The following is a 23,036-nucleotide window of genomic DNA, read 5'->3' as shown; positions in this document are numbered from 1 at the left end:
AACAAATTTCGTTCCACTTCACGATTGTGTCCCACTTGTTGTTGACTCTTCACAAAAAATGTCAATTTCATATCTTTATGTTTGAAGCCTGAAATGTGGCAAAAGGTTGAAAAGTTCAAGGGGGCTGAATACTTTTGCAACCCACTGTATGACCATATAGCAGATTTCCATACGGGAGACTTTGTGACTCCTGGTTCCTATCACCACCACTGTAAATAAATAAATGGTTCTTCTATTTCACATCAAAAAATCGTGCTTTGTTCTCTGACCCTGGCCCCGGCCGTGTTTGACGATGCAATGAGATGCTGAGTGAGTTCAAATAAACACGCAGTGAGCGTTCTGACCACAACCACAACCTACAACCTTTTTGTGCCTGACCTAAAATGGTTGCACTGTTGTGTAGTTTTCTATAAAAAGGCTTCCAATACTTGGTCATCTTTGTTTTGTGGAAACGTGACCTTGTGACGTTTTGCTTGCGGGGGCTGTTTCCTAAATGTTGCTGTGAAGAGGACATTCACATGTTGCTCTCTGTGGCCAGCTGGCTTCCTCTTTTAACTTCTGCGTTGTACTTTTTAAATGCATTTGTCTAGTTGGGACAGTTTCAGTTTTCATAACCAAATAATCAGTTCCCTTAAATGTGAACTCCACCAATTTTTCAAAATTTCAAAATAATTCAGCCCTTGAGATGTAAACAGTCATTCAGAGTGGTTTGACATAGTTTACTGCAGCGAAATCTACAGATTGAGATTTCTTTATAGTGGTGGTGATAGGAACCAGGCATCATGGTATCTACAAATATAGACATTTACAATCCATAACCACATGTGAACTTATTTAGTTTTCATATGTAATGATGATATGAAACAGTTGATAAATCTGAAAAAATAAGCTTTCTTCTGGGACTGTTTTGCCTTACAGTGCCATCCTCCATGTACCCATCCTCCATGATCCTAATACATTAAAATGCATTACATTTTAAGCCAAAACTAATCACAAAACGATCATGCTCATTGTCCATTTTATCAGATCCACTTACACTCCACTACAGCTACACTTTGTAGTTCTACAATTACAGATGGTAGTCCATCAGTTTCTCTGCCTGCTTTGTTACACCCCTTTTTACCCTTTTGTTCAGTGGTCAGGAACCTCATTGACCCCCACAGAGCAGGTACTATTTGGGTGGCAGATCACTGTTATTGTGGATCAAACACAATAGCGCTGCTAGAGTTTTTAAGCACTGTGTCCACTCTCTGTCCAATCTATTAGGCACTCCTACCTTGTCAATCTACCTTGTAGATGTAAAGTCTGACACGATAGCTCATCTGCTGCTGCACAGTTTGTCATCCTCTAGTCCTTCATCAGTGGTCACAGGACGCTGCCCGCAGGACACTGTTGGCTGGATATTTTTGGTTGATGGACTATTCTCCAGCAGTGACACTGAAGTACTTCAAAAGTCCAGCAGCACTGCTGTGTCTGATCCACTTGTACCAGCACAACAGACTCTAACACACCACCTAACAAAGTATGCAGAGAAACAGATGAACTTCAGTCTGTAATTGTAGAACTACAAAGTCCATCCATCCATCCATTTTCTAAGCCGCTTCTCCGCCAGGGTCGCGGGGGGTGCTGGAGCCTATCCCAGCAGTCTTCGGGCGGAAGAACTACAAAGTGCACCTATATAATAAGCAGAGCTGATAAAATGGACAATGAGTGCCGAAACAAGGAGGTGGCCTGAAGGAGGTATCTAATAATTTCTGGTTCCTATCACCACCACTGTTATTCTCTAGATTCACAGCAAACCACTCTGAATGACTTTGTTTACATCCCAACCACTTGACCACATAGACTTTTTTGAGAAATCAGCGGAGTTTCCCTTTAAGTACTGGCATCTGTGTACACAACATCAACAACAACAACAGTCTACATTGTTAGCTTCATGTGAATGGGGTGAGTGTGTACTGATTGTCTATGATGCACTCAGGCGTGTGAATGTGCACTTGTATAATAACAAGCATCTCATGCTCATGTTTGTGTTTTACATTAGTTTCCATGCTCTACATCAATGCCTCTACGGGCCCGGAGAAACAGGTCATACACAACCCTGGAGATAAGAAGGGAAGGAAAGCATCTCTTAAATTACCCAGGGGAGAGAGAGAGAGAGAGAGAGAGAGAGAGAGAGAGAGAGAGAGATGTTAATAAGCATAATGACCAGAGAGAGGAGCGCAGAGTGGAGATAACATCCAAATTCTCTACAGTTATACTAGAAAATATTTCAAACAGTTCCTGTTGATTTTGGGTGAATCTGTGGTTTCGTCGCTGGACTGGGCCAAAGCGTACTTTAACTTGGACATTGAAACATAATCTACTTTGACACATCTAATCCCTGTGTACATTACATAACAACCACAATTAATGGCAAATAACAGTGCATGAAGCTTATTGCGGGCCCTCACCACCCTCTTGTGGATTAAAGGGGAATTCCCCTGATTTCCCAGGAAATTTGTTTAAGATGTAAGCGAAGTTATTCAGAGTGGTTTGATATGAAAAGCTCCATTCTAGTAAACACGTACTAAGTCAGGATTGTTAACAGTGATGGTGATAGGAACCAGACGTGGTTCCCAGAAAAATACTACAAGAAATGGCAAACATGCTGCCTCATACCTATGATACAATGTTTTAAGGGCATAAAGGTTTTGGTCTGAAATGCATGTTTAAAATACTTTCATGGTGCAGGGACTTACAGGAAATATAGTACCAAAAGAAAACTGCAGTTTTGCCAATATCCAGCATTATTATCTGAAGATCTTGTCGGTGAGTGGCTTTGGATAGTAAATAAAATGGCTAGATTTGTGTTGTGGACTTCACGTCCTCTGGTTCCTAAAGAGATCAGAGGTAGTAGTTTCACATCAGATGACTCTGAATGACTTGGTTTGCGAAGTATATAGAGTCTTTTAATGAGGATTCATCACTGAGTACAAATTCTTTGTATTTAACTTACACTTTGTAGCTCTACAATCACAGACTGTAGTCCATCTGTTACTCTGCATACGTTGGTAGCCCCATTTTACTGTTGTGCTGGCACGAGTGGATAAGACACAGCAGTGCTGCTGGAGTTTTAACTCCAGTCTATTAGACACATCTACCTTGCTTTTACCATTTACCTTGTAGATGTAAAGACAGACAGTAGCTCATCTTTTAGTCCTTCATCAGTGGTCACAGGACGCTGTTGACTGGATATTTTTGGTTGGTGGACGATTCTCAGTCCGTCAGTGACAGTGAGGTGTTTAAAACTCCAGCAGCGCTGAAGGAGTTCTGCTACTCGCACAACACACACCAGCCACTCCAAATCCATGTGGTGGTCCTGTGTGGGTCCTGACCTCTGAAGAACAGGGTGAAACTAGGCTAACAGACTATGTAGAAAAACAGATGGACTACAGTCTGTAATTACAGAACTACAATGTGCACCTGTATGATGACAAGTGGAGCTGATAAAATGGACAAATGGAGGTGGCTTTAATGAAGTGGCTGACTTTATGAGTCAATATCACATCATATGCCAGTCAGATTTTCAGACTGTTGTTGCATAATTACAAAATATACTTTACTCTCAGCCTGCGATGGACTGGCGACCTGTCCAGGGTGTATGCTGCCTTTGGTCCGATGACAGCTGGGCTAGGCTCCAGCACCCCTGCGACTTTACTCTCGACGAATGTCAGTGCGCTTCTGCCCCCTGCAGGTGTGCATTGGAAGTGCACATTTTCATTGACGTTTCAAAATAAATCGTCGTTATCTGGTCACGTTGCTGAAGGGCAGTTCTCCGAATAGAAGTAAAGCAGGTCCTAGACTACGTTAATGTGTTATTGGTCATTTGTGACTGAAACGTCTCAGGCTGTGTAATATAACCCATGTGTGAATCAGCTGAGAGCAAACAGAGCAGTTTTACTCTAATGGTGGGACATGAGCAACGCCAGCCTCACAGTTCAGCTTCTGATTTTTTTTCCTGATTTTAAAAATATTAAACTCAATAAATAGAAACAGAGAAAATAGAAAAACGTCATATTTAAGTGTGTTCCCTGTAGAAGACGCTTTGGCTTATTTTCACTTAGAAAGTCAACAGAACGTATAATTCAAACTTGCACAGGGCTGTAGCTATACTGAAAAAAAAAACCCTCAAAAATTTGAAGCAAAAAATGATACGTTTTGTTTTCCTGTGGGCCTTCATGCTTTCTGGTGATGCTGGGGTGGAAGAGGTTGCGAACCCACACTGTAGAGGACGCGCCTCACTTTCTGTAATTTGAGTAGGAGTGCTCAGACGACTAAATATTATAAATACTTCCAATTCGAATTATTACATGTCCCAATTGATTTAATGCTTTACTACATGAATATCAGTTTATTGTGCAAGCAAAATTTCTTATATCAAGAAGCCGTTATCAGCGGAACCTTGTCTTTCTTCTTGTTTCCTACGGTCTCGTATAGAGATGCACCACTGCATGTGCATTAGGATACCGGCTCTGGGATACATCACGAGAAGTTTCGGCTAAACAGATAAAAGCGGCTCTGAACGGCTCGACGTTCTCACGGAATGGGGGGCTTGTGTTATTAGTTACAGACAGTTCAGTAAATGGAAATGAAGCGGTATTTTTTTAGAGCGTGACGGCATTTCTGACAGAGGACACGGAGTTTGACTGTAATGAAATGTACCAGCGTTACTACCAGCCTTACTGCCCGCCTTACTGCCAGCGTCAGATGACTTTCTTGTAAAGCCCGACTTGCAGTGTCAGTCCAGCAATGCAGTTTGGAGTGCCGTTTAGCGTCCTCCGAGGGGTAAGAGTCACTGATGCTAAGTGGAGCTTTCATCTCTGCCCTTACAGAGAAGTCATACACCATTAAAACCGCCTCCTTGTTTTACACTCATTGTCCATTTTATCAGCCCCACTTACTGTATAGGTGCACTTTGTAGCTCTACAATTACAGACTGTAGTTCATCTGCTTCTCTGCATAAGTTACTTTGTTAGCCCACTTTCAGCCTGTTCTGCAATGGTCAGGACCCCCACAGAGCAGGTATTATTTGGGTTGTGGATCATTCTCAGTAACAGTAACAGTGTAGTGACGCTGATGTGGTGGTGGTATGTTAGTGTGTGTTGTTCTAGTGCGAGTGGATCAGACACAGCAGTGATGCTGCAATTTTTAAACACTTTAGTGTAAGTGCTGGACTGAGAATAGCACACTGACCAAAAGTATCCAGCCAACAGCATCCTGTGGGGAGTCTCTGACTTTACATCTACAAGGTGGACCGATGAGGTAGGAGTGTCTAATGAGTGGACACAGTGCTTAAGAACTCCAGCAGCGCTGCGTTGTCTGATCCCCTCGTGCAAGCGCAACACACTAAGACACTATCACCAGCAGTGTCGCTGCAGTGCTGAGAATGATCCTCCACCCAAATAATACCTGTTCTGTGGTGGAACAAAGCAGGCACTATTTGGGTGGTGGATGATATGATAAGTGGAGCTGATAAAATGGTCAACGGTGTGGCTGATTGGTGTATATCTCACATGTGAAGTGCACAAAAGCCACACGTCTTCATAAGCAATCATACGATTGTTTCAAATATGAATGCATGAACATGTTTTTTTCACGTGTGATAACACGTTTTTATGATGTGAAGTATGCAGAAACGTGTCTTTTTCACATGTGAATCTCATGTAACTTTTTTGTGAGGGTGTGTACTACTGACTCACACTTGCCAACGTGGAGAAACGTAAGAAAATCAGGGCTGTATTTTAAATAGGTGTGTGCAGGACATATAAGGCTAATTGATGTTATTTCTAGAGCTGTAGTACACAAAACCTTGCGAGATTAAAAATGAATTTCTCTCTGTAAACTTTAATCAAAATGTAATAAGTCAAATGAGTTTTTAATTACATCACTGAGCACCAGTGGGTGAGGAAAAATAATGTTAATCAATAGTATTGGTTAATGTATTGGCATATCTGAGACCACCACACTGGGGTATATTTGGAAAGCGCTGTTTTTTTAAATATCTGCTTTAACTGTCACTGCTGCAGCATCATGCTTGTGTGTTTTTTAGTGTGTGCGACACTGTAGAAGCTGTTCTTCACCAGCATGCGGATGGAGAGCACAATGGAGAAGGAGCTACAGCTTCCTTAAAGGTGATAGAAGCCTAAGCAGTCGGATACTGAAAAACGTTTCATAAACATGTTTCTAAGTCAGTCATGATGGTGGTAAAGGCAGTTATTATTCATATTCTTTGCAGATGATGTGAAGTCGCTTCGAGCTGTGGTAAACCCAGACATCTCAAAGTAAGGTGCCATAAATAAAGAGTTTGTTGTAGAAAAATGCAGTGTAAGAGACTTTTATGACTGTAACTTTTATGAGTGGCTGCTGGTAGTGTCTCCATGGCTTCATTGGTTTTAATACACTGTTCCTATTCCTGGGGAACTTCCATATTGCATTTGGTTGAATTGAATCAATTATATTATATTGGTCCCTGATGGGAATTACAACTGAGCGTATAAATGTTAACAAGATGACAAGAAACTAAGATTGTAAATAAAAAGAAAGAAGACACGTATAAAGTCATAGTGCCAGTTGTTGCTGAATGGGAATAGTCAATCAATCTGGCAATCTCAAGCACAAAATTCATCCACTGTTGAGGATCAGAGACAGTATGAACCCCAGTGTTCTTCATGAAGGGTGGTGTAAAGCTGTTTTGGGATGTTCTTTAGCTTCAGTGATGTACACACAACAACCATCATATCTGCTTAAAATCATTGGCAAAGTAATTGTGTCTGGAACATGTTGACGTTTAGAATTCGGAACATTGGCATCATGGCCCACATAGATGCTGGGAAGACCACAACCACGGAGAGGATGCTCTATTACTCTGGCTATACCCGTGCCCTCGGAGGTGAGATTTTGGAAAAAATTGCACTTGGGATGGTGTTTGCAGACTGGCTGCAGTTTATTCTGAGTTTCCAGTTTATTAGGTACACCTTATACCTACACAAATGGGCTATTTTATAAGCTACACCTAAATGGACATGATGTCCACTGTGATCTTCTGCTCCATCCATGGGATGATACATTGTGCAGCAACAGATAAGCAGTGCTATAATAAATAACTGTAAACAAAAAGCACCTATATGATATGTCTAAAATCTAATGAATTGGTAATGAAGTTTAACTGTTGACACATAATTTAAATATTGATCTCTGTTGTTAATGATATTGAGGTTTGTTCTGTTGTGTAGATGTGGATGATGGGGACACTGTAACAGATTATATGGCTCAGGAGAGAGAACGGGGAATTACTATCCAGTCAGCTGCAGTCACCTTTGACTGGAAGGAGTACAGAATTAACCTTATAGACACACCAGGTATGAACACAAATATACATTCTTGCTCTGTTTTTTTCCAGTCTAGTTATTGTATCGCTTTGAAAGGCTCAGTCATGTTTATTAAAAAAATTACCACACACACACACACACACACACACACACACATATATTTATATTTATATATATATATATATATATATATATATATATATATATATATATATATATACACACACACACATACACATACACAGTGGGGCAAAACTGTGTGTAAATATTGCACTGATTGTGCAAGTTCTCCTACTTAGAAAGATGAGAGAGGTCTGTAATTTTCATCATAGGTACACTTCAACTATGAGAGACAAAATGAGAAAAAAAATCCAGGAAATCACATTGTAGGATTTTTAATGAATTTATTTGTAAATTAGGGTGGAAAATAATTATTTGGTCACCCACAAACAAGCAAGATTTCTGGCTCTCACAGACCTGTAACTTCTTCTTTAAGAAGCTCTTCTGTCCTCCACCCGTTACCTGTATTAATGGCACCTGTTTGACCTCGTTATCTGTATAAAAGACACCTGTCCACAGCCTCAAACAGTCAGACTCCAAACTTAACCATGGCCAAGACCGAAGAGCTGTCGAAGGACACCAGCAAGAAAATTGTAGACCTGCACCAGGCTGGGAAGAATGAATCTACAATAGGCAAGCAGGTTGGTGTGAATAAATCAACTGTGGGAACAATTGTAAGAAAATGGAAGACATACAAGACCATTGATAATCTCCCTCGATCTGAGGCCCCACGCAAGATCTCATCCCGTGGAGTCAAAATGATCATGAGAACGGTGAACAAAAATCCCAGAGCTACACGGAGGGAACTGATGAATGACCTTCAGAGAGCTGGGACCAAAGTAACAAAGGCTACCCTCAGTAACACACTACGCCGAGAGGGAGTTTGCCAGAGAGCATATGAATGATCCAGAAGAGGATTGGGAGAATATCATGTGGTCAGATGAAATCAAAATAGAACTTTTTGGTAAAAACTCAACTCGTCGTGTTTGGAGGAAGAGGAATGCTGAGTTGCATCCCAAGAACACCATACCTACTGTGAAGAATGGGGTTGGAAACATCATGCTTTGGAGCTGTTTTTCTGCAAAGGGGACAGGACGACTGATCCGTCTTAAGGGAAGAATGAACAGGGTCATGTATCATGAGATTTTAAGGCAAAACCTCCTTTCATCAGTGAGAGCATTGAAGATGAAACGTGGCTGGGTCTTCCAGCATGACAATGATCCCAAACACACCGCTCGGGCAACAAAGGAGTGGCTCCGTAACAAGCATTTCAAGGTCCTGGAGTGGCCTAGCCAGTCTCCAGACCTCAACCTCATGGAAAATTTGTGGAGGGAGTTGAAAGTCCGTGTTGCCTAGCGACAGCCCCAAAACATCACTGCTCTAGAGGAGATCTGCACGGAGGAATGGGCCAAAATACCAGCTACAGTGTGTGCAAACCTGGTGAATGACCTCTGTCATTGCCAACAAAGGTTATGTTACAAAGTATTGAGTTGAACTTTTGTTATTGACCAAATACTTATTTTCCACCATAATTTACAAATAAATTCGTTAAAAATCCTACAATGTGATTTCCTGGATTTTTTTTCTCATATTGTCTCTCATAGTTGAAGTGTAGCTATGATGAAAATTACAGACCTCTCTCATCTTTCTAAGTAGGAGAACTTGCACAATCAGTGGCTGACTAAATACTTTTTTGCCCCACTGTGTGTGTGTGTGTGTGTGTGTGTGTGTGTGTGTGTATATATATATGTATGTGTATATATATATATATATATATATATGTGTGTGTGTGTGTGTGTGTGTGTGTGTGTGTGTGTGTGTGTGTGTGTGTGTGTGTGTGTAAAATGTGTATATCTTAAAGAACTACAATCCCAAACACCACAGCACAGGATTTCATCTTTGTGTCACTTAACTTTTGGTCTCTCTGACATTTCACAATCTATATTTGTTTAGCAGAGCAGCAGTTAGTTAGAATCATTATCATTTCTGGTGAGTATAGTTGTTATCATGCTAATTAAGGTAATGCTTACCACTTAGACAGACTGATAGTTTTGACTGATGGCTTGAAAATCCCACTGCTTTCACCAGTTTGGTGAACACGTAAGTGATCTGAACTTCTTGATTACTTTTTGATTTTTGAATATCACACCACTAGACAACACAAAAGAAACATGCTTTTACGTCACTGACAATGATCTGGAGATTGTTTGAAACTGTGTGAAACAAGTGGATACCACCCATATTTCCAATCAGAGAGCAAAAAAATCCAGACAGTTGTGGCCAGCTTTACCTACTACAGATATCAGGCACGCCATGTGGGTGGAGGCTGATACCATGCACTTAAAGACACACAGTGTAAATTGTGTTTCGTTTCAGGCCATGTGGATTTTACTCTGGAAGTTGAGAGAGCTCTGCGTGTGCTAGATGGAGCTGTGGCTGTGTTCGATGCTTCAGCAGGAGTGGAGGTTGGTCTGATGACGTGACTTGTATTTTTCCAATGTGTCATATACCATTATTATGACCATTATGAAAGTTGTTATGAAGATGAATCTACTTAATAAGATTATCTATTGTCCTTTGAGTTGATGTTGTCATAGCATCACAAAGAACTCACTGTTGAGTTAGCACCTACTCTTTATAGTGGGAACTGACCATTTTTGCTTTATATGCCATTCTGTGCCAACTGACTTTGTTTGTTTCATTAGTAAGAAAGAAATCAGCAGCATGTTTAGATGGACAAATGTTTAGATTTGGCCGATATTTCAAACCAGTATTAGTGGCATATTCATTATACTCCAGAAGAGCAAAACATTCAAATTCAATCAATAAATAATAATATTTGTGCATTACAGTGTGCAAAAATGTCATATTTAGGTTTTTCCACAGTTTTATTTTTACTTAGAAAATCAACAAAATATGTAAATTGACCAGGGATGTTCAAACTTGTGTGTACATCTGAATTGCAGGCACAGACATTAACCGTATGGCGACAGGCAGACAAACACAAAATACCGTGTGTGTGCTTCCTAAACAAAATGGACAAACCAGGTGCCAGGTAACACACGCAATTTAATCTCTGTAAATAGACATATTGGCAGCTCTATGCACGTCATATGCACTTACTATATACATAGGTACATCAGTCTGGTGTAGACATGTATTTAATGATCACAAAACAATACCCAAAGGTGGATAGTAACAAGCTTTATTGACCTGTCACAATTATTATGTAGTTTCAATTATTTGAGATGATTATTTATATCGCAGTGAATCGTCGGCTACATTTTCATTATTGTGACATATTGTGATGTACATTTACTCAGTTATTTTGAATTCCTCAATGAAAATGAGATGGATTTGTACTTCTTTGAATATTTTCTTATTTATATTTTAATTTATACTCCAGGATAGTTTTGAGAAAATGAATCTACTTTTTCATGCAGTACCACTTTAACCACACCAGAGTTACAAATTTTGTTTGTGGGATGTTATTTCATTGTGTTCAGTTGGTTTAGCATCTCTGTTGCACGTTTCTCACTTCAAGCTTAAGCGTATTATTTTAAACCAGAAGGCTCCCAGAGAGGAATAGCATATTTATCAGATGCTAGATTTCTTTTGGAGCTAATTTTAACCACTTTATGTCTGTTACTCATTGAGTTATTTAATTAAAATACTTTTACTAATTATAACCAGACCTTCTTAATGTCCTCTTGCAGCCTGAGTTATTCTTTAGAAAGCATCAAGACAAAACTGAAGGCCAACCCTGTTCTTCTTCAGGTAACTTGTACTTGTCTATGGTAAACATTGTTCAGAATAAGAACAATTTTATTTATTTATTTATTTATTTATTGATTACTTTCAATTGTAAACTGACTTTCACAGATTCCCATTGGCTCTGGAAAAGGCTTTATTGGATTGGTGGACTTGATCACCAAGCAGCGAATGGTATGGCAGGGGAAGTCTTGGGCAGACGATGGGCGTCTTTTTGAGAGCAGAGTCCTTGAGCCCACAGATGATCCAGAACTACTGGAAGAAGTCGACCAAGCCAGAGGAGGTCTCATAGAACAGGTACAGACAGTGCTAACATGGCTAACTATGATTGAATTCTTATTTTTGATAATGATAATGATAATGCTTTCTGAACTATTCTTAAAAGCACATATTGAGACATTTTCAGCCCAAAAGTGGTTTAAACTCTTGAAATTGCTGATAAAATGAATAAAATGCTTAGCCTGCATATTCCCAAGGTAATAGTGTCACAAGTGTTGTCATGTTGTTTCTCTAATAATAAACCTGCTTAATCTTTAATATGTTAAATGTGTTTCAAGCCAACAGAGGAGAAAAACATGCTCTTTTCTATTATAAAAACATTTTGAAAAGCTAGGAGTCCCCAAACTTTTGATTGGCCGTAGGTGCTTTGGTTAGAAATGATTTTTCGATCAATGTAGTACCAGCTTTTTTATCCAGATACCTTTTTCAGTATGAAGTTATGAGGTAAATATTCAGTCTCAGAATGACACAAACAGATGAAATGCTAAAAGACTTGTGCACATTCTATGCAGGTAGCAGATCTGGATGACGAGTTCGCTGAGCTTCTTCTAGGAAAATACAGCGACAACTTTGATGCAGTGCCTGCTGGAAAAGTAAGCCTTAACTGCACCATATTGGCTGAGTGGCTGTGTGCACTTCAGCATGTGGTTTTTCCATCCATTTTTTTTTTTTTGTTTAACCCAAAAACACTAATAGGAAATGCACGCTCGTGTTTTCAGTTCCAGGAGGCCGTGAGGAGAGTGACGCTGGCTCGTAAAGGAGTGCCTGTGTTGTGTGGCAGCTCTTTAAAGAATAAAGGGGTTCAGCCGCTGTTGGATGCCATCACAGCATATCTTCCTGCACCCAATGAGAGGAACCATGACCTGGTGTAGGTCCTTCCTTTCTTCAAACATGAGAACTTACAGCAGCTGTGGATGACTGTTTGCTTCAGTAGCGATGCCATAAGGGATGTGTTGAATTGAGCTTCTGATGATGGTCAGCTATTTAACTAATTAATATTTTAGCTCACTTTGATGCATTAGTGCATATGTGACCCATCAAAATATTCAATAATCTTCTAAGATTTTAGATTCTTCAGTAGTCCCCCTTTGACACAGGCTTGAAAAGGTTTCACATATGCAGAGACCTTCTTGGCTGCTCAAAACTGCTTGTTAGGGTACCGATAAATAAAAAACAAATAAAAAATGAAACAGTACATTCTCAGTATTTACGCATGTTTTTGAAAAACATACATTTGTATGCAAAAATTTAAACACCCCGGGTCAAATTACGTTTTCTTGATTTTCTAAGTGAAAATGCATCCTTTACAGCCAGCAAACTTAATGTATTCTGCAATTTTTGTGCACAATTTCTGTTTATTTGCTTAGTTTAACATATTGTAAAAAATTAAACCAAAACTATAAAATGTACTATAGTGTTTGCACAGGCCAAAATTAATGTTATTTTATTTTACACAGCAAAGGAACAGTAATTGTCAATTAAGATGTGCCAAGGATGTGCATTTATTTTCACTCAGAAAATCGACAACATGTAACTTGCCTAGGACACTCACACTTCCGCATGTGACTATGTATTTATTCAGATGTGCTTTGAATGTTCAGAATAAAGGGACAGATTGTCAGAGATTGGGAATTGCTATCGTTTTTGCATTATTTCCTCAAGTATATGGGAAATAACTACACGACATTTATGGTGTCATGATGCTGACATATTGCTGTAATTGTGTTTATTGTCTGTGTGTGTACAGGCGCTGGTATAAAGACGACTTGTGTGCATTGGCATTTAAAGTGGTCCATGACAAGCAGAGGGGTCCACTGGTGTTTCTGAGGATCTACTCTGGCACTATGAAACCCCAATCCGCAATATATAACATCAACAGAAATGGAACGTAGGTCTAACCACATGCACCTCTGAAGGATTCTGATAATTGAACCTACTTGAAATCTACTTAACATTGTGTGTTTTTCTAAGTTGGTTAACTTACTGAACTGCAACCGAACTGTGGCTTCCTTATCAACCTGAATCTGGACATCTCAGTGGTCTGATAGTCTGATAAACCCATAAAATGATCTTATGGCTAAAAACCTAACGCAGTTTTCTTTTAACCTCAAATATAGTAGGTCAGCCAAATTTGGGTGTCTGATGTTTGCTTTAATTTTTAATTGAAGCTGCAAGCCTTTACCAGTTAGTAACATGTAAACTGCATGCTACAAACTGTTTGTAGGTCATTTTTTAATAGAAGTATTGAGTCCTTGAGTGACCTGAGGCATGTACAAAACACCCAAGCGTTTAGGGGTTTAAATTGTATTGAATGTCATGTTTGAATTTTGCTACAGAGAAAGAATGAGTCGTCTGCTGCTGCCGTTTGCAGACCAGCATGTTGAAATCCCTTCACTGTCTGCAGGAAACATTGCCCTGACTGTGGGACTCAAACAGGTACTGATGTTTTCCAGATGTTTTACATATTCCGAAGCTTTCTTTTATAAACCAAAACGATATGGATTATCTCCTGTAATTACATTTGTGTATATGTAAATTAGTATGTAAATTTGTATATTTGTAAATGAATATAGAACATTTTTCATAAGAATGTATTTCTTACACCTAGGAATATATTTCTTTTTCTTTGGCTTTTTGTGTTTCTGTGTGGCTTGCAGTGGCTTTGTTTGGTGTTTTGTTCTTTTCATGGACATCATGGCGCTTGGAGAGTGATTCTTTCCTTGAGCAAGTGATTGTGACCCAAGATTTAACTTGGATTGTGACTTGTAGATGGGCATAACCAAGTCCTTATCTTGTATTTCTCAATCAGTCCAAGTCTGCAGTATAACAGTTTTCATTTGCACTGATCAGTCAGCAACTGTATATGAAGATTGGTTACATACAATTGCATAAATGTATAACTGCTTTGTACATTCCCAACAAAACAAATCTTTACTCTGTGTAATGCAACGATGTAGACAGTAACCTTGGATGATGATGCAAAGTTAGACAAACGACTATTGTCTGCAGAATTATTTCAATAAACGGTATCATCGTGGTCTAACTGGGTCAAATCTAATATCCAAACTAGCACATTGTCACCCTTCCTCTGAACAGGGTCATCCATTTTACTCTCTAGCAGAAAGTAGACCTCATTGTACCAGACTTCCTTTTGTCCACTTGCTTTCTTTTTCGTACTATAATCTACTCTGTAAACTGTCCATATGAAGGAAGTGTGTAGTTAATTAGTTGCCAATGTTCCATTTGTATGGCGTGTAATTTATTCATTTCATTTATGTACATTTTTTACTAACCATAGGTTATAGTGATTCATTAAGTATAGGTTAAACATTACAGATATCATGTGGAAGGTGAACGAAAGAATGATAATTTGCATAATACCAGATGATGACAAGCTACCGATGTAAACATGGGCCAAAACTGATCTGAAGATTTATCTGAACACACAATGCGCAGTGGTAGAATTGATTATACGTTCAAATACTGTTCATTCAAGTTATAGAAATGTGAGTAAAAAGTAAGACGTATGTGCCTATTAATGTTTTCCAGAATAATGTTTTCATATTAATTTGAGGTAAAATAAATATAAAAATTTTTTAAATCCCCAGAATTTTATTGTATTCCACTACCATGTAAATAGTTCAGTCACATTTGTGTATTCAGTGTATTTTTAAAAGAACAGTCAAATTGAATTGTGGTGAAATTGATGCATTGAAAAGTGGAAGGTTCAGTTTTGAGTAATGGGCTAAATGGGCTGTAGACATACATGATGGATAGATTTTAGTTCTATTTCTGCCATTATACCATCATATAAATTGATTTGATGTTTGTATCACTTAGACAGTGACGGGTGACACCATCGTCTCCTCAAAAGCCTCAGCAGCGGCCGCAGCACGGCGGGCTCAGAAAGGAGCTGAAGAGAAGAGGGGCTCTGCATTGTCCAATCGAGAGAGCAGCAGTCTGGTGCTGGCAGGGGTGGAAGTGCCTGATCCTGTGTTCTTCTGCTCTATAGAGCCGCCCACCATGTCCAAACAAGCAGGTTGTACACCAAATACTATACAGTTTGGAAAATACCAAACTATATAGATTATAAGAATATGAATGTGTGCATGCATATTTTTTATGAATAAGACATGGATATTGTAAGGACCTTTGAGTAACATTACTACTTTTATTGAAGAATTAATGTACCTCATTGTTCATTTTTTCATCTTGTGGTGATCAGCAGAGGGCAGCGTGAGCTGTAATTCCATTCCATTATTTGGAATTAAAGTTTTGTCGGACTTGAATTGCATTACATAGCCATGCACCTGTAATAATGTTAATGATGACGACGATCATCATAAAAAAGACAGATACGACTTTTCAGTATATTTATAAAGGATTTATGAATAATTTGTTAATGTTGGTGTTAAAACTTAATTAAGCAGTTATAAACAAAAAGGGCTGTAGTGACCTGTTGTTTGCCAAGAAGTGACCCCTTATTCATCTATACTGTTAATCCTCAGATTTTTCTGGTTTCTTATTTTACTTTGTGTTCTAAATCAGTCAGTATTACACCAGTCAGCTTCAACAGATGTTTGTACTCATCAGATTTAACACTGCTCTGTTGCTCTGTTGTGTTTTAATTGCTTATTAATGATTTTTTAAATATTTATGCCGTAATTAATAACCATTACTGAACTCATTTTAAACTATTTATAAACTCTTTATAGGGAAGACATATTGTAAAGTGATACCAACAAGGATAATAGCCCTAAAACTTGTTCAGTGAAACTAATAAGTTTTTTCTTTTCTATTTTTTTTTTTAAAAAGAAAAGGCGATTTGATGATTTTCTGAGCTGCCATAAAATCTTATCAGCTCCTCATCCTGCACATTAAATCTTATCAGAGCATCAGAAGTCTCTTTCGTCTAAGATCTTTTCATAGAAAATGATAGTGGATGATAAATATCTAAATGTGAAGTCTGAATGTATAGAAAATGAAAGCTGTAATTACATTTGACTGTAATAATGATTGAATGATCGAATGTGAATCTAATCAACAGAACTGTCAGGAGTGAACTGGGCACTGTGGTGCCCACACAGTGTGAACTAACATGCAGCTTTACTGAGATTAAAGTGGCATTGATGTCCGATTCAAAGTTCACATCTGAGTCAAGAGTAACTCTGGTTTCCCATTTCAGACTTTACATGTAGAGTCAAAATCCCTCGTTTGTAAAAGTCATTTTTCTTCTAGTAATCTGTGCCACAATTTAGGTTTATTGAGGGATTTATAAATTACTGCTTTCTCAGTTTATGGTAGTGATAAAACAGTTTTGTCAGAACGTTTTGTGATATCACTCATCTGGCCTACATTTGTCAGATGTTTTGACAGTACTGCTGACACTACTAATGCTGATGGTTTTATTAGCTACATTGCTTCTGTAAAATAGAAAATAAATTATAAATTGAAAAATGTATTTCAGTTTTGGACGTATATGATAGAACTATGACTTCCTATGCCCTATGTTAAGGTATTAAGGAGTTAAGGTTAAGGAATGTTTACAGTTTAAGAAAGTGAAAGGATTTTTACACAACAGGTCATTTTCAGTTCTAAAGCAGTTGACGGTGCATTTTATTCTGAAGGCAAAACTAACTTGGTAAAACCACAAGATTTATATTGCTTCATAAATTTGAAGTTTGCTGCAATTGGGAGCCAATTTTGGACCTTTTTTTTTTTTTTTATCGGACCAATCATTGTATACTGTCTTATGAGCAGTGATGGAGTGGTTATCTTTTACAAGGTTCTAATTACCTTTCTCAAAACTGAAATAGGATTATGTTAATCTCATAAAATAATATCATTACACATTACTTTACTGTCTAAAACCTAATAGTCCTTTAATAGGTATTTTATTTAGTAATTAGTAGTAGTTCTCTTTGTTTAATAGCCCTTTAATAGGTATTATGTTTAGAAAGAAATACATTAAACATCATTTAAAAATGATAGTATTACAGCCTTTTGATTAGACAGCCAGTTATGCTTTATTAAAATTATGAACAGTTGATGCTGTTTGAAAACCCAGAAACAAGCAGGTAACAGAAACAACTACCTCAAAATAAAATCTCAAAGTATAAAAGGTAAAGCTGAACGGAATGGAGATACTCTGTTTAGATGAGGACGCCACTCGCTCTTTATTCATCCGTTTCATATTAGCAGGTTTAGGAAGTTCAACAGATTATTTATCTATCTCTCTCTCTCTCTCTCTCTCTCTCTCTCTCTCTCTCTCTCTCTATATATATATATATATATATATATATATATATATATATATATATATATATATATATAATTGTATTTTTTTTTTTTTTTTTGGATATTGCAACTGAAATTTAAATTGCAGTTGTTGTTGTTGTTGTTGTTGTTGTTATTATTATTATTATTATTATTATTATTGTTATTATTATTATTATTTTAGCAGAGAATATCAAAACATGCCATTTTTTTCTGGTTTGAGACACTGAACATGCCACACTACCAATTACTTGTGGTTGTGATGTCAGAGCCCTTTGTTTGTAGCTTGTGATTGGTCTAACCCATCTACAGGCAGTTCATAAGCTCTACAAATGCCCCCCTAAAGGCTATAATTAAATTATAATTATGCAGCTCTTGCAAATTGAAAATGACACTCTTTTTGATTGATTTTGATACTAAAATGATTCATCTTTCAGACCTGTTTCTCACTATGCTGCTATCAACAGATCTTGAGCATGCGTTAAACTGCTTGCAGAGAGAAGACCCCAGCCTGAAGGTCCGAACAGACCCTGACTCTGGACAGGTAATCATATTAATTCATTGTGACATCCCCTTCACAGCCTTGAATGAAATTTCTCTCTGAGATTTGATGTTATTTAGAAATAAATTAAAGCTTGCTGGTAAATATACACGGAGTTGGCAGTTTAGTAAAGTTGATTGTAGCCCATCTGTTGATGCGCAATTTGTCAGCCCCTGCTTAACCCTGTCCATCAGTGGAAATAAACAGTCATAGGACCACTGTTGACCAGATTTTATTTGGGTGGCAGGCTATTCTCAGCACAGCAGTGAGACTGGTATGGTAGCGAGGGTTGTGCTGGTGAGAGTGCGTCAGGTCCAGCGGTGTTGAATTTTTTACACATTTTGCCAAAAATACCCTTTAAATAGCACCCAAATAATGTCTGGTCAGCACTGATCTGCTTTGGTCCCTTTTCATTGATGGACAGGAAAGGGCGGACCTGAAAAATTGTGTATCAACAGATCCCAGTCAGTACTTACATACTACAAAGTGAACCTGTAGCTGGTACAGTTGACAGTGAATGTAGATACAAGATTTCTAAAACTGGCCAGCTAACATAATGAAAATTAGATCAAATCACAGGGAATCACATGATCATTTTGGGTAAATATTGTTGGGGTTAGTTTAATTTCAGACAGGCCTCATATCCTCTTCCATGTGTCTCCTGTCATCCATGTTCACCCTCACTCCCATATCTACGTAGACAATTCTTTGTGGTATGGGAGAACTTCACATTGAGATTTTGCACGATCGCATTAAGAGGGAGTACAACATTGAAACCCACCTGGGACCCTTACAAGTAGCCTACAGAGAGACCATACTCCAATCAGTAACTACTACAGGTAAGACTAATGACTTCTCACAACAGGGTCATCATTGAGACATGAAATATCTAAAGGCAGCAAGCACAGATTCACTGCTGTATAGGTGAAACGACCATATCACAGAAAAAGTCACAGAAGAGTGTGATATAACACTGTTAGCTATTGCCGTTTAGCCACCCTTTCCTGTGGTTCATTCTGCTTTTTCATTACAATAGAGGACAGCCAAATCAGAATGTAAATACATTGTCATTTACATATTTTAGATTTAAAGGCACAGTAGTAAAAGGAGCCTGTTTAATATTAAGGGAAAAAAGATTATAAGATGATGATTTAATTTAGAATTAAATCCACATGAACATTATAAGCAAATATTGAAAGGAAAAAGAAAATACCAAAAAAATGCAGAATGTGGGTTTAATACATGATTTCATGGCCATTGATTGGGTCAGGAAAAAAAAAATAGTAGAAACGTCTTTATGGTGGTTAGAAAGAGGTTTGTGATGCTACATGTAGAAAAAGTCCAACCTGCTCGAATTTTTCACCTTTCAGCAGCACTGCACAAACACCTTTACTGCAGTGGTTATAAATGGTGGGGTGAATGACTTCAAGAGACCTAATTAGAGACCTGACCTGAATCCAGCTAAAAGGCTGATTCACTGTGCAAATTGCGAGTGCTGACATGAAAATTCTTGTTTTCATGAAACTGACTTTGACAAAAATGCTTTATGTGATTGTCATTTTTTTTTACAAAATTATATGTTCCTGCACAAGTCCTGGTTTATTGAGAAAGAACAGCATCTCTTGTATTTTTCTATCAGAACTGAAATCATATTTAGTTAATCAAATATATAGAGTTGAATTATATTTTTCCATAAAACACCCTACCTTGACTAAGTTTTTGAAGCGTTAAAACATTGTTTATCAAAAGAAGGTAATGTGGATGTTTGTGGCTCATAAGCATCCAAGCAGCCCTGGCTTTAGTGTTGAGGATAATATTGTCAGATAAATGTAAGAAATAAATACCAAATTGCAGAAATGGCACCTACTATATACCCAGATGGCGTATAAATTCATAGAATTGTGAAGTTATGAATACATTATGAATTGCCTTTTACATGTTTACGTCTTCCTGTAACCAAACTAAATGCATTGGCCCACACAATCCACAGCATAGACTTTAAAGCTGTTTTATACTGTACTGAGTTGAAAGATCAGAGGTTGTAAAAATCGCTTCCCAGGGAAATAACAGATTGACAGGCTCTTGTACTGTTTTATGGCTGCAATATCCGTTAGCATAATAAACCCTGAGATCTCAGTAAGTTGTCTGATAAGGATTGAGAGAAATGAGGGAGGTAATATAATATAAAAACTTATGTTGTGCTTAGAAACCACTGGAAAAGGCTGTTGTGTTTGTTTCAGAGACTCTGGACCGCACCCTGGGTGAAAAGAGACATATTGTAAATGCAGAGCTAACTGTGAGCCCCTGGTCAGAGTCTGCTACGGGGACTTCCTATTACATCGCTTATGAGGAGGAAGTAGAGGCCCAGATTTCTGCAGAGGTCAGAGAAGCAGTGGACAGTGGTGTTCAGAGTGGCTATCTGCAAGGTAACTAATTTGGACACTAATGGGCTTAGTCTGAATCTAAGATGGGTCTCAAGGTGAAGTCTACAGTTGAAGTAGGAGAGATCTTGCTAGATCTGGTATGTAAAGGCTCATTAATGCACATTTGAGACAACCTGAGCAGGCTGCACTCACATGTCATAACTTACTGACAGCTTTGAATGTTTAAAACAGGAAATCAATATTTGCATTTCATTACTCTGGTGCTGTAGCAGCTCTGTGTATTATTGCAAAATATGTTATTTTACTGATTATATTTCACAAAGTTTAGGAATAGTGAGCTGGGACAGGCTGTATTAAGTGCTGTGCTGTTTATTACTGTTTTTCAATTAATCCAAAGCCTGCACATAAATGGCCTTAAATGTACATACATATTAGCAAATGTAAAGGCAAAGAGACACAAATGGCACCCCAGTCATGAAAAATCTTGTTTTTTGTGTGCAGGTCCCCTGCTGGGTTACCCTGTGCAGGGTGTAAGCACTGTTATCCGCAGTGTGCATGTGGAGCCAGGCACCTCGCTGGCCATGGTGTCTGCCTGTATCTCCCGTTGCATGCTTAAGGTATTCTTTCATGCTGTCTGTCACTCTCCATTAGATGAGAGAGCTTTACTGAGAATACATATTGAATTATGGGCATAAAGAGAGTGTGTGTGTGTGTGTGTGTGTGTGTGTGTGTGTTTAGGCTCTGCAGCAGGCGAGTGGGCAGGTATTAGAGCCTGTGATGGCTTTGGAGGTGACCGTCGGGGAGGAATATCTGAGCTCAGTGCTTGGTGATCTTGCCCAGCGCAGAGGATGTGTCCGTGACATCCAGAGCCGCCATGACAACAAGGTGCTTTTGGCTACTGTCCCTCTTGCAGAAATGATGGTGAGTGGGAACCAGTTGTCTTGCTTTGGTCACTGCATGGCTGACTTGAAATTCTGTTTCTGTTGTAATTGAGTTTTTTTTTTTTAGTTTCTTTCCATTTTGTCCCCCTGTGCCACTGTACACCAGGCTGACATCAGTCAGCTACATCACTGGTCTAAATGTGTCTTTATGACATAGAGTTGTTTGGTATTCCAGCAGTATGGACAATTTTGCAATATGCATTTTTACTTGTTTATTACTTGTTTTTAGGGCTATTCAACAGTTCTGCGCACTCTGAGCTCAGGGACAGCAACCTTCTCTCTGGAGCTGGCTAGCTATGAACCCATGAACCCCCAGGCTCAGACCTCACTGCTCAATAAGATGGCTGGACTGTCTTGACGTTACTTCCTTTGGTGTTGTACCTACACTGGTCTTGGCTCTTGTCATTTATTGAGATGAATTTCCCTTTTATTTATTAATTTCTCATGTTGAGTTACACATTAAAACAAGTGGATCAGACAATTGTAATAAATTACTGATACAAAGCGATCTCTACTTAAGTCATCATTGACAGATGTCCGACATAAGCCCAGAAGTATCTGAGGTTTCTTTTGTGTGGAATACAGCATGTGACAACTGCATTTCAAAATTACAATGGACCATACTAAACTAACCATCCTTTGAAATCAACAGCTGAAAATTTCAGTTTACTAAAATATACGTATAGGATGGCCCTTTCAAAAAAAAAAAAAAAGTGCAGCATCAGAATACATACATCATCAAAATCAAGTTCAAAATCAAGTTCTGTCTCAGTGCTTACAGGAATGGATATTGATGAAGTAAAAATGGTCCCATTTCGAACTCAATTGCCACTGTACTCATGAGGACAAAAGCCAATGTATAGAGGTTCTGCAGGTATACCTCTCCTGGGGAAAACAACCAAAAAAAGGCTCAGTTAGGACAGCAGTAACTGGCTCACATACAGACATGTTCTGACTAATAAAGGTCATATAGAGCTACTCTGCCAAAATGTGTCAGTATAAAGATAGATATCAGCCAGGTGAGCAGACATTACCAGTTATCTCAGTAACATGTACGTTTAAACAATGAATGAAAGATTAATAATAAATGCATTTAAGTCACTTGGTTTCAGACTCACCTGACCATGCGGCAGCGGTGTTTGACCAGACGATCGTAGGCACTGCCGACGTCTTTCACATTCTCATCACTCCACAGCCTCTCTCCTACCGCACTGGCTCGAGGCCTGTGAAGAAACAGACCACACTCTTTACTGTTGGTCAGTCAGCACAGAGCTCTCCAAGAGAGAAGTTTTCAGGCAATTGTGTCAACTTTACATTGCAAGCCTTTTGATTTTTCTTCAGATCTGATCTCGACAGCAAGACACACTGGACAAGGATGGTGGTAATACACTATTGGTCAATAGATTAACCAAAA

At 38.5% G+C, this 23,036-nt stretch overlaps 2 protein-coding genes across 5 annotated transcripts in view; one reads left to right on the top strand and one right to left on the bottom strand.

The window, feature by feature from the left end:
• The first annotated feature begins 4,471 nt into the window (after window positions 1-4,471).
• On the top strand, window positions 4,472-22,130 carry gfm2 (GTP dependent ribosome recycling factor mitochondrial 2). Its single transcript, XM_017698713.1, has 20 exons — window positions 4,472-4,827; window positions 6,092-6,173; window positions 6,278-6,323; window positions 6,834-6,931; window positions 7,275-7,400; window positions 9,807-9,895; window positions 10,397-10,485; window positions 11,147-11,207; window positions 11,313-11,498; window positions 11,993-12,073; window positions 12,200-12,348; window positions 13,228-13,368; window positions 13,817-13,916; window positions 15,321-15,519; window positions 18,224-18,300; window positions 18,998-19,136; window positions 20,538-20,723; window positions 21,183-21,298; window positions 21,420-21,602; window positions 21,852-22,130. Exons 1-20 carry the CDS (start codon window positions 4,792-4,794, stop codon window positions 21,978-21,980), a joined length of 2,313 nt encoding a protein of 770 aa, XP_017554202.1. The 5' UTR covers window positions 4,472-4,791; the 3' UTR covers window positions 21,981-22,130.
• hexb (hexosaminidase B (beta polypeptide)) overlaps window positions 22,025-23,036 on the bottom strand; it is a 16,815-nt gene continuing 15,803 nt past the window's right edge. For all 4 annotated transcript variants that reach the window (XM_017698726.2, XM_017698745.2, XM_017698735.2 and 1 more), the window contains 2 exons: window positions 22,741-22,845; window positions 22,025-22,507 (listed from right to left, as the gene is read on the bottom strand). In XM_017698726.2, coding sequence (XP_017554215.1) covers window positions 22,444-22,507; window positions 22,741-22,845 — 169 coding nt within the window. In that variant the 3' untranslated portion in view covers window positions 22,025-22,443. The remainder of the gene's footprint in view (window positions 22,508-22,740; window positions 22,846-23,036) is intronic.

Source organism: Pygocentrus nattereri, chromosome 23, assembly GCF_015220715.1.
Source record: "Pygocentrus nattereri isolate fPygNat1 chromosome 23, fPygNat1.pri, whole genome shotgun sequence".
Taxonomy (NCBI): Eukaryota; Metazoa; Chordata; class Actinopteri; order Characiformes; family Serrasalmidae; genus Pygocentrus; species Pygocentrus nattereri.
This window is presented reverse-complemented; position numbering and strand designations above follow the sequence as displayed.